General features: G+C 29.4%; 1 protein-coding gene across 1 annotated transcript; it reads left to right on the top strand.

The window, feature by feature from the left end:
- The first annotated feature begins 11378 nt into the window (after positions 1–11378).
- LOC139888291 (uncharacterized) lies at positions 11379–13162 on the top strand. Its single transcript, XM_071871309.1, has 5 exons — positions 11379–11444; positions 11526–11587; positions 11678–11867; positions 12002–12174; positions 12265–13162. The coding sequence occupies exons 1-5, from the start codon at positions 11379–11381 to the stop codon at positions 13160–13162; spliced, it is 1389 nt and encodes a 462-aa protein (XP_071727410.1).
- The last annotated feature ends 352 nt before the right edge of the window (positions 13163–13514 follow it).

Below are 13514 nucleotides of genomic sequence, written 5' to 3'. Positions count from 1 at the left end.
ATAATACAATATAAGTCAGCTAGGATATGATTAATATAGATTTGTTACAATTTTCACGTAACTTCTTCGTTTTAAATCCGTTTTGTGTGATTCAAGTTGCTATGGTTTCATAATGAACTGTAATTTATGAAACTAAACAAAAAATTATAAGTTGATAGTTGAAAATATAGGTTACAAGTCATTTTTGTAAGAGGTAGTCATTTCAGTCGAAAGAACGACGTCTTGATGACCATTTTGAAAAACATACTTCCACTTTGAGTTTAACCATGATTTTTGGATATAGTTTCATGTTCATAAGAAAAATCATTTTCCCAGAAGTATAGCTTTTAAATCAAAGTTTATCATAGTTTTTAATTATCCAAACCAAAACAGCTCCCGGTTTTACTACAACGGCGTATGTCCGGTTTTAAGGTGTTTTTCGTGTTTTCAGGTTTTAAATCATTAAGTTAGCATATAATATAGATATAGAACATGTGTTTAGTTGATTTTAAAAGTTAAGTTAGAAGGATTAACTTTGTTTGCGAACAAGTTTAGAATTAACTAAACTATGTTCTAGTGATTACAAGTTTAAATATTCGAATAAGATAGTTACATATATATGAATCGAATGATGTTATGAACATCATTACTACCTCAAATATAGTAGGTAAACCTACTGGAAGTGACAAGAAATGATTTCGCTTCAAAGGATTCTTGGATAGCTTGAAAGTTCTTGAAGTAGAATCATGACACGAAAACAAGTTTAAGTATGTTTATCATTCGAATTAAGATTGTTATAGTTATAGAAATTAAATCAAAGTTTGAATATGAGTATTACCTTGAATTAGAAAGAGATCCTACTGTAAATAATAAAGATTTCTTGAGGTTGGATGATCACTAAGAATGGATTTGCAAGATTGGAAGTAAGCTAGCAAACTTGGAAGTGTTGTTGATATGTTCTTGAGTAGTTGTTTTGTAACTTGGTTTATGTAGGGATTTATGAGCTAGATTGATGTAGTTTTTGATGAAGATGTTGAAGAACACTTAGAACAATTGAAGAACAATTGAGAGAGAGTAGTTTGATGCATAAAAATTGAAATCAAAATGTGTTTGTGTGTGTATGCATTCACGTGAATATGGGGTGTTCATAAAGGCTCCATTAGTTTGTATTTTTGTTAGATATTTCATGCTAGTTGTTAAATGATGGTTCCCACATGTGTTGGTGACTCACAAGGGCTGGTAAGAGCTAATTATTGGATGGTATATACCAATAGTAAATACATCAAGAAGCTGTGTATTGTACGGGTACGAATACGGGTGCATACGAGTAGAATTGTTGATGGAATTGAACGAGGACATAATTGTAAGCATTTTTGATAATTAGAAGTACTTTTATATGTGTCTTGATGAAAGGACCCGTTCATATACATTATAAATTATTCACAATAGTTGATTACATCGCGAGGTATTTGATCTCTATATGATACGTTTTACAAACATTGTATTCGTTTTTAAAAGACAAAGTTTCTTTACATCTAAAATTGACGGCATGCATAGCATTTCATATTACATCCAACTATAATTGACTTAATATTAATCTTGATGAACTCAACGACTCGAATGCAACGTCTTTTAAAGTATGTCATGAATGACTCCAAGTAATATCCTTAAAATGAGCTAATGCACAGCGGAAGATTTATTTAATACCTGAGAATAAACATGCTTTAAAGTGTCAACCAAAAGGTTAGTGAGTTCATTAGTTTAATCAACCATTTCCGTAATAGTAATAGACCACAAGATTTCATATACATAAACGTTTTAATAAAAATATTCTAAGTGGTTGAGCACTTGGTAACCATACTTAACATTTAATCAACGTAGCATATTCCCTTTATTATGAAATCTCACTACACTGTACCAAAGAGTCACTGAAACGAAGTACTGTGCAACCGTTGAATACTGGTCGTCCAGTCCGGTTGGGGTTGTCAGGCCCGATAGATCTATCAACAGGATTCGCGTTTACAATACCGCATGTAAATGGTAGTTACCAAGCAATTAGGGAAAAATATGCAAAGTGGTACAACTCAACGTAGAATATGTTTTAAGTACTTGTCTCCATTTCGTAAAACAGTTATAAAACAGTGCATGTATTCTCAGCCCAAAAATATATATAAAAAGGGAGTAATGAAACTCACAATACTGTATTTTGTAGCAATTATGTATATGGTGGCACTGAACAAGTGCAGGGTTTGTCTTAGATTCACGAACCTATATTAAGTATATATATTTATATGTTGGTCAATATCTGTCTAACAATTTAGGTCAAGTCGTAGTGTATCACAATCCTAATGCTCGAGACCGACATGCAAAAGTCAACAAAAGTCAACTTGACCCAAAATGACTTCCAAAATCTATACATGTTTATTATATAACTTATATATAGTCGTTTTATATATTTAAATATATTTATCAGATCTTATTATACTAAATAATACAAGTCATTTATTAATAAATAAAAATTTATATTTAAATTCATATATGATAAAAATATACTTTTATATATCTCAAGTAATAAAATTTATAAAATTCACTTAATATCATAAAAATATAGTGGTATGTATTATTAATGTAATTATATTACGTGTGGTAAAAATATCTTTGTACGCATATTTATTTGATAAAATAATATTGATAATAATAATAATGATAAAAATAATAAAATGATAGTTTCAATAAAAATATTAATTTTTAGTAATAAAGATAATTTTAGTAATAACATCAACTGATAACAATTATAATAATCGTTTTAATAATAATATTAAAAATTAATAATAATTCAGTTGACCATATCTTTTAATCCTTTCATCGAACCCACACGATTTCTAAATGAAAAGTTATTAATTTTTCTTTAGCTTTTCAACGACATGCATATCATATACCTTATCTCAGTAGCATATGTATCAAATTCGTGATTTATCATAAACTATTTAACGACGAAACTAAGCATACAAACATGCATAATCATATATACTCGAGCACTAGTCAGGGATACACTATTAATATATAAAATATAAGATATGAATACTCACGTATCAATATTGTGATTCAATATTGCAGGAAAGTATGTTGACGCAACGAAAATGATAAACGTTAGGTTGACCTCACGAGCAATACCCTTGAACAATACCCATAACCTCCATAGCTATAACCCATAATTTCCTTAGCTCTATCCCGTTTGAATACTTATTTTGAAATCGTCTGAATATAACTCCGTCGTAGTATTTTATGTATACTAATAATATCTTGCAATAATACTAAGTAAATATATATATATATATATATATGTAATTCGATTGAGAGAGTTTAGAGAAATATATTTTCAAGTTTTTATGAAATAATGAAACCTATTGAATTTTATTTATAATAGATTTTTGAATTATTAAAGTAAATTATTAAAGTATGAAATATTAAAGTGAATTATTAAAGTATGAATTATTAAAGTGAATTATTAAAGTATGAATTATTAAAGTAAATTATTAAAGTATAAATTATTAAAGTAAATTATTAAAGTGAATTATTAAAGTTAAAGTAAAGTAAAAGTAAAGTAAACGTAAAGTAAAGGTAAAGTTAAAGTATAGTAAAAGTATAAAACTATGTACGTATAATACGCGTATAAATATATTTAATATTAATTTAAATCGTTATATCATAAAACGTTTTAGAAAAGTAGAATTATATCTATTCATAATAGGTTTCAAGTTTTTAAATTACAGTCTGTTGGTGAAGCATGGGATAAAGTCCAAAGGTTTAATAAACATATGAAATCATCTTAATGAAAAATGTCGAGTTACTTAACTTGTCGATATCCAACATCTAAGTTATTTACACTCCACGTTCTTACTTATATATCACTTTACCATTTTCCGAATATTGTCAAAAAGAATAGATTTCTTAAATCACAGTGGACCTCATAACATTGGCCCGTAATCATATCATTTGATATTATCTCTTAATTCTGTCGATAAATATATCGAAAGAAATACGTTCATGTAAAGTATCATATATCTAATACTTTGTTAATGTTTTCAGTTAATATTACATATTATATATACATATCTATATACACAAAATTGTTCGTGAATCCTCGAACACGGTCAAAGGGTAATTGATTACATGAATGTAGTTCCAAACTTTTTGAGATTCAACATTACAAATTCTGCTTATCGTGTCGGAAACATATAAAGGTTAGGTTTAAATTTGGTCAGAAATTTCCGGGTCGTCACAGTACCTACCCGTTAAAGAAATTTCGTCCCGAAATTTGATCGAGGTCGTCATGGCTAACCATAAAAATATTTTCATGACGGATATGTGTTAATAGATAGGATTTTATTACCATAGAGTAATATGGATAAAATGATCCGATTACCCGAAGCGTATGAGTGAAGCTATCACAAAATAGTGGAATGAGGAAAATAAGTTTCGTCATAATTTTTGACGTAGTCATGGTTGAATTCCGGAATTCAAGGGATTCAAAAAATAAATAAAAAATCTTGGAAATCTATAAGATCTGTTTCTTCGAGATTTAAGGAAATTAGGATCTCTTTAATTAAATGCGATGATCTGTCCCGATTACTACGTCTGACATTTCCCTTATATATTTACCTTTTTCATTCCATTAGTTTTTACCACTTCTATACTCAATTCCAATTTCAAAAGATTGCGAAAATGCTTAATCCAGTTCTAATCCTTGTCCTTATCCTTACTATCGCAACAATCATTCTCCTTTTCCAACTTCCATCGAAGGAATCTGTTTTCTTCTACTTCGCCCTTGGGGTTATAGTGTTTTTAATTCTCCCATGTCTTTATGTTGCGATAAACATTGATATACACAGTTTGTAATTTATGTGTTGTTATTGAACTTTATATTCTCCCTTACATTTCGGAGTTTCATACTTTTGTTGTCTCTTCCCGGCTTTAAGTCAAGCGAATAATGGTTCAGAATTAGTAGGTATGAAGTTTTGGATGAACATAGTTAATGTTCTAAGAAGGAAATCGTAATGGTACGATCTTGATTTGGCAAATTACCAGAATATCCGGAAAGATAGAACTATCAAGAAGATATGTTCTTAATATGTTTGGAGATTTGGTAGAATGTAAGAGTCGTGTAAATGGCACATGATGACGGTATGTTCCGTGAATCATCACGTTCCATTAGAAACTCAGCATGAATTACTGTAATATAATCACGTTGATCAAGTGTCATTATATTATACTAACTCATGCTTCAGTTCCCAACACTACTTCAAAACATTCATATTTGAATTTTTTTCAGAATTTAAAAACCAACACAGTTTCTTTTATGTTGCAGATATTATGGAGTGATAAATGATCTCAGATAAGAATAGTTGTGAAAATATCTCCAGAAATATGGAGAATATGTATAATGAGAGATACGAAGATATCTTATAATATTTAAGATAAGATGATGATGAAGAATAAGGTCCGCAAAGGTTTAGAGTCAGGAGCAAGGTATTCGTTAATGACTTCGTCATAAACAGAATCATCAAGATTCTTTAAATACAGACTTTGTTCCTTGTATTTGTCCTTGGTTTCCTTCACAGTCTGCTCAATCCATTGTTCAGTACCAACTCTTCTCTTTTTCTGGGCTTTACCAACACATTATTCTTTGTCATCAAACTTTTGACTGTTAAAGTCATTTACAGTTTCTGCTGCTTCATTAGCATTTCGAGAACTAATTCACAGTTTGAGATGTTTTTCAGAAACTTCACATTCGAAGTGTGTAAGTTTAGGAGATAGACGTTATATGTATATATAACTATTGAAGTAGAAACGCTGCGAGATTTCAAAATACTGATTGCTACTTTTCAGTAATTGGTATGGCAATTCTTGTTGCAAGATACGGATGAGTAAGAGATGGAGTTTCAATGAATAAGTATAGTGACTTTTCGGAGAGGTTTAAGTCGAAGGTTAATGAAGTTGTTGATAAGTTTACTGCTAATGTGGTGAGATATGAAAGGTTCCCCAGTAACGATGGTGAAAGGGCAGCGTATCTATCGAAGTTATAATAAAATTAGTTTTACTGAAAAGTCGAAGTTGACTTGTTGGAGCTGTGACAAAACTGGCTACTTTGAAAAGAATCGTAAGGTTGTTTTTGCTAATAAATGCTAAAGAATTTAACGCGGGTACGTGTTAAACTATGACTTTGGGTTCAAGAGTTTTTCAGATACAAGACTTCAGTTAATGTGTGATTGGATCATCATCTCGATTGTTCCTTATTTGAAGTGTCTTCCGAAATTTCGAAGCGTTTTAAATGCAGCTTGTCATTGTCAATATCCAAAGGATAAATTCATCATAAATCTCGATTGATTCTCGTATCCTTTTGAGTGTTACAATTAAAAGTGATGTTCTATCACAGTTTTGAAGTCAAAGTATAGCTTTGAAAAAATGTAAGGATCTAAGAGTGATGGTTTTGCTTATATCTCGAGTTGCATTCTGAGATTTCAAAAATTAGAATACGTGATTGAATTTGAATGAGTATGGTTGTTTTGATTTCTTATAAAAGAAGGTATACTGTTGTGAAAATAGGGAGTATAGTTGATGATTTACTGAATTAGAATCGAAGAATGTAATATATTAATTGTGCATTTATATATCTCTCGGGTATTACCTACCCGTTAAAAAAAATGTCACAAATAATATTTTGAACAAGAATTTTTCATTACAGTCTTTATGAAAATATATGTATGTATATTTTCTTCAGATGTAATACAGATTTAATGAGTTAATATCATATTAAGCTCATTTGATTTTCGGCTTGGATTAGTAAAGAATAATCTCTAAAACATTAGAGATTACATAATCTTCGCGGAGTATTTCGCTAATGTAATCAATACTTCAATATTTATTCTTATAGATATTTCCTTAGTGAATTATACTGATGCTCATAGAACTCTTGCTAACTTCACAAGATACGAATATTGTTTTCCAGTAAGTTTCGAGTACATTGAAGATGAAAGTGTAAAATCAAACATGTTATTGAATGATACACTTGGTTTATTATGAAACTGAATTCATTTAATTGAATCAAAGATTGTAGTTACGATGGTTAGGTTGTTAACGAAGGATGTACATCATAGCATATTAGTAATATGAATTTAACTGAGTAGTATCTACCCTTTTTCAATTCATATTCAATAGCTTAGTACGAAAGATTTTTATAGTTTCAACATTCATATATATAAAATATATATATATAATTTCTTCAGAAGAATGAGTTAATACTTCATAACTCGTTGATACAAAATACTCGTTGTTGATCAATGATGACGTCCACGGCGATTCTTGAACTGACGGAACTTGTGATGTTATAGGTGCTGCTAGTGCTAATGATGCTGACACTACTGACGGTGATGGTGGTGCTGACGATATTGTTGATGCTGATGATACTACTGGTAATTGTTGGTGATGCTGCTAAAGCTTGTGGTATTGAGGCTTGCGATGTGGATGTTACTGGCGGTATTGGTTATGTTGCTGGTGTTGCTGATGGTGTTTGTAATCCTTGCACCATGTGTTTCAAAGCCACTACTCGGGCGCGAAGTTCGTTAATTTCTGTTAGTACATCGGGATGATTGGCGGTTGGAACGAACGGATGAATAAGATTCGCAGTATGGGATAGTATAAAATCATGACGAGATACTCTAGCAATGAGTGAGAAAATGGTGTCTCGAACAGGTTCGCCGGTAAGTGCTTCAGGTTCATCGCCAAGAGGGCAATGTGGTGGATGGAAGGGATCACCTTCTTCTTGTCTCCAATGCTTGAGTTGACTACGGACCCATCCCCAATTCATCCAGAATAGATGATGGGAAATTGGTTGATCCATTCCGGTGATGCCACTTTCGGAGCTCAGGTAGATATCCATATCGGAATAGCTGTCGGAATCTGAGGAATTCGAACTGGTTGAGGGATCCATCTCATAGGATCAGGGAAAGAATTTTTGGTATGAAATAGATTGTAGAATTTAGATTTGGTATTCTTCAATTACATAATTTGCATATGTATATATAATACCAAAATTCCGTAAATTATGGAGAATCTTTGAAAAGATGTCAGTCAAAGTTCACAGTAATAGATGTGCTAAGATAAGAATCTATCTATACACTATTATGCAATAAATGCAGGAAAACGCGTCTAGACTTAAGATGATAAGCAGGTAATTTCCTAAGGATGATAAGTAGATGATTTCCGACTAGAATTGATAATCAAACTTTTTGACATACAGACACGGTCTATGTCCAGACTCACTAATGCATCTTAACAACTATCAGTTAGACACACTAATGCAAGACCTGGTTCGCTAAGACCACCGTTCTGATACCAACTGAAAGGACCCGTTCATATACATTATAAACTTATTTTGAAATCGTCTGAATATAACTCTGTCATAGTATTTTATGTATACTAATAATATCTTGAAATAATACTAAGTAAATATATATATGTAATTCGATTAAGAGAGTTTAGAGAAATATATTTTCAAGTTTCTATGAAATAATGAAACCTATTGAATTCTATTTATAATAGATTTTTGAATTATTAAAGTGAATTATTAAAGTATGAATTATTAAAGTGAATTATTAAAGTATGAATTATTAAAGTGAATTATTAAAGTATGAATTATTAAAGTGAATTATTAAAATATGAATTATTAAAGTGAATTATTAAAGTGAATTATTAAAGTGAATTATTAAAGTTAAAGTAAAGTAAAAGTAAAGTAAAGGTAAAGTTAAAGTATAGTAAAAGTATAAAACTATGTACGTATAATACGCGTATAAATATATTTAATATTAATTTAAATCGTTATATCATAAAACATTTTAGAAAAGTAGAATTATATATATTCATAATAGGTTTCAAGTTTTTAAATTACAGTCTGTTGGTGAAGCATGAGATAAAGTCCAAAGGTTTAATAAACGTATGAAATTATCTTAATGAAAAATGTCGAGTTACTTAACTTGTCGATATCCAACATCTTAGTTATTTACACTCCACGTTCTTACTTATAGATCACTTTACCATTTTTCGAATATTGTCAAAAAGAATAGATTTCTTAAATCACAGTGGACCTCATAACATTGGCCCGTAATTATATCATTTGATATTATCTCTTAATTCTGTCTATAAATATATCGAAACAAATACGTTCATGTAAAGTATCATATATCTAATACTTTGTTAATGTTTTCAGTTAATATTATATATTATATATACATATCTTTATACACATAATTGTTCGTGAATCGTCGAACACGGTCAAAGGGTAATTGATTACATGAATGTAGTTCCAAACTTTTTGAGATTCAACATTACAAATTCTGCTTATCGTGTCGGAAACATATAAAGGTTAGGTTTAAATTTGGTCGGAAATTTCCGGGTCGTCACACTTGAAGTCTTTCAAAAGTGTACAAATACATCTTAATACACTACATGTATATACATTTTAAATGAGTCGTTAAGTCATCGTTAGTCATTACATGTAAGTGTTGTTTTGAAAGCTTTAAGTTAACGATCTCATTTAATGTTGTTAATCCATTGTTTATTATATCTAATGAGATGTTAAATTATCATCTTATCATGATAACATGGTGTATGAATATATCTTAATACAATATATATATATATATATATATATATATATATATATATATATATATATATATATATATATATATATATATATATATATATATATATATATATATATATATATATATATATATATATATATATATATATATATTAAAATGTCGTTACAACGATAATCGTTACATATATAACTCGTTTCGAATCTCTTAAGTTAGTAGTCTTGTTTTACATATGTAGTTCATTGTTAATACACTTAATGATATATTTAATTATCATTTTATCATGTTAAATATAGTGTATCAATATCTTAATATGATTCATATGTATTTCGTAAGACGTTGTTATAACGATAATCGTTATATATATCATTTCGAGTTTCTTAATTCAATAGTCTCCTTTTTATGTATATAACTCATTGTTAATATACTTTGTGTGATACTTACTTATTATAATCTCATGTTATATATATATATATATATATATATATATATATATATATATATATATATATATATATATATATATATATATATCATCATCATGTAGTTGTTACAAGTTTTAAACGTTCGTGAATCGCCTGTCAACTTGGGTAGTCAATTGTCTTTATGAAACTCATTTCAAATAATCAAGTCTTAACAAGTTTGATTGCTTAACATGTTGGAAACATTTAATCATATAGATATCAAATTCATTTAATATATAAACATGGAAAAGTTTGGGTCACTACAGATATTTCATGCTAGATGTTAAATGATGGTTTCCACATATTTAGGTGACTCATTAAGGCTACTAAGAGCTGATCATTGAAGTGTATATACCAATAGTAAATACATCTAGAAGCTGCGTATCATACGAGTACGAATACTGAATGAATACGAGTAGAATTGTTGATGAAAACGAATGAGAATGTAATTGTAACCATTTTTATTATGTAGGAGTACTTTGATATGTGTCTTGACGTCTTTCAAAAGTTTATTACTACATCCTAATACACTAAATGTATATACATTTTAACTGAGTCGTTAAGTCATCGTTAGTCGTTACATGTAAGTGTTGTTTTGAAGCCTTTAAGTTAACGATCTTGTTAAATGTAATTAATCCATTGTTATTATACTTAATGAGATGTTAAATTTGTATGTTAACATGGTGTATGAATATATCTTAATATGATATATATATATATTTTAAAATATCGTTACAACGATAATCATTACATATATAACTCGTTTCGAAATTCTTAAGTTAGTAGTCTTGTTTTACATATGTAGTTCATTGTTAACACACTTAATGATATATTTAATTATCATTTTATCATGTTAAACATAGTGTATCAATATCTTAATACGATACATATGTATTTAGTAAGACGTTGTTATAACGATAATCGTTATATATATATATATCGTTTCGAGTTTCTTAATTCAATAGTCTCATTTTTTATGTATATAACTCATTGTTAATATACTTAGTGAGATACTTACTTATCATAATCTCATGTTAACTATATATATATATATATATATATATATATATATATATATATATATATATATATATATATATATATCATCATGTAGTTTTTGTAAGTTTTTAACGTTCGTGAATCGCCGATCAACTTGGGTGGTCAATTGTCTACATGAAACTTATTTCAATTAATCAAGTCTTAACAAGTTCGATTGCTTAACATGTTGGAAATATTTAATTATGTAGATATCAATTTCATTTAATATATAATCATGGAAAAGTTTGGGTCACTACATAATGTAACCTTATTTGATGTGTTAGTTGTCCCTGAATATGTTGTGAGTCTTTTGTCTGTTAGTAAATTAGCTAGGGATAGCAAAAGGTTCATAGGTTTTAATGAATATAATTGTTATGTACAGGACTTGCCCCAAAGAAGAGTGATGGGCAGGACTCTAGGGACTGGTAGTATAGAGGGTGGCCTGTATTACTTTGATAGTGTTAATGAGGTTAATAATTGTTGCATTTCTGATTCTAGTATATGTTTGCTATCAAACTATACTTGGCATTATAGATTAGGTCATCCAGCTGATCCAGTATTACATGTTCTGAAAAATAAACTATCTTATAGTAATGAAAAACTAATGCCATGTGAAATTTATTACAAAGCTAAACAAACAAGAGATCCATTTCCTTTCAGTGATCACAAAACCAAAGAAATTGGTGAACTTGTTCATTTAGATTTATGGGGTCCATATAAAGTTGTAAGTAGGATGGTTACAAGTATTTTCTGATTATTGTTGATGACTATTCAAGGGCTGTATGGGTATTCTTATTAAAATCAAAAGGTGATACATCCCAAAATGTTATTAATTTTGTTGAAATGTTTCAAACACAGTTTAATAAAAACATTAAAACTGTAAGGAGTGACAATGGCACAGAATCTTTAAATACTACACTATCTTCATTTTTTAGAACAAAAGGAATAGTCCATCAAACATCTTGTGCATACACTCTACAACAAAATGGTGTTGTTGAGAGAAAACATAGGCATCTTTTAAATGTGGCAAGGTCACTTTTGTTTCAAGGGGGTGTACCACTATATTTTTGGGGTGATTGTGTGTTAACTGCAACTTACTTAATAAACTGAACTCCTTCTAGTGTTTTAAATGTTAAATCACCTTATGAAATCATATATGGAAGGGAACCATCTCTTAGTCATTTAAGAGTATTTGGTTGCCTTTGTTTTGCCACAAAGTTGAATAACAATGATAAATTTGGAACAAGAGCTGATAAATGTGTTTTTGTTGGATATTCAAATGTTCAAAAAGGATATAAATTATATAATCTGGATACAAAACTTATGACCTTCTCTAGAGATGTTAAATTTTATGAACAAGTGTTTCCTTTTAAAATGTCTTCTAATATTACTTCTGATATGGTTTTAGGACTTGATCACTTAAATTTCTTTGATAACCTTGAAGATCCCTATGATGATAAAATTAAAACTGATAAAAGTGATGGTAATGGGAAATCTGCATTAGGAAGTAGTAGTACCAAGTCAACCAACTCACCTTCTTCTAACACAGAACATGATCTTTATGGTAATAAAAGATCAGATGCAGGGGGCTCTAATGATTCTGTGTTATTAAAGGATGATGGAAATGATCAAAATACTACATCTGCCAATACAGATGATCCCAAAGCAACACATGTTGATATTGTGGGATATATATCTAATTCTGAGGGAAGTAGTTCTATTGAACCTGCTTCTTTTTTAAGAAGATCTTGTAGGGTTACAAATTTACCTAAAAGGTTTGAAGATTTTGTAATAAATGAAAAGGTTAAATTTGGTGTTGAAAAAGTGGTTAACTATTTAAACTTGTTAACAGGAAATTTTTGTTTTGTGTCTATGTTAAACAAAATTGTTGAACCTAAGCATTATTTTGAGGCTGCAAAGGATAGTAGATGGGTAGAAGCTATGAATAGTGAAATAGAAGCATTACCTAGGAATAACACTTGGATAGTTACAGACCTACACCAGATAGGAAACCAATAGGCTGTAAGTAGGTGTACAGAGTTAAGTACAAGTCATCAGGTGAAATAGAAAGGTTTAAGGTAAGGTTAGTGGCTAAAGGTTATAGCCAAACTGAAGGTGTAGATTATGATAAAACTTTTTCACCTGTGGTGAAAATGGTAACTGTTAGGAGTGTGTTGTGTTTAGTTGTACATAACAGCTGGTCTTTATTTCAATTAGACATCAACAACGCTTTTTTGTATGGAGATTTAGATGAGGAAATTTACATGACTCCACCCTTGGGTTACTTTGATAAAAATGAAACAAAAGTGTGTAAATTAATAGAGTCACTTTATGGTCTTAAGCAAGCACCAAGAAAGTGGAATGAGAAATT

This window comes from Rutidosis leptorrhynchoides, chromosome 2, assembly GCF_046630445.1.
Source record: "Rutidosis leptorrhynchoides isolate AG116_Rl617_1_P2 chromosome 2, CSIRO_AGI_Rlap_v1, whole genome shotgun sequence".
Classification (NCBI taxonomy): Eukaryota; Viridiplantae; Streptophyta; class Magnoliopsida; order Asterales; family Asteraceae; genus Rutidosis; species Rutidosis leptorrhynchoides.
This window is presented reverse-complemented; position numbering and strand designations above follow the sequence as displayed.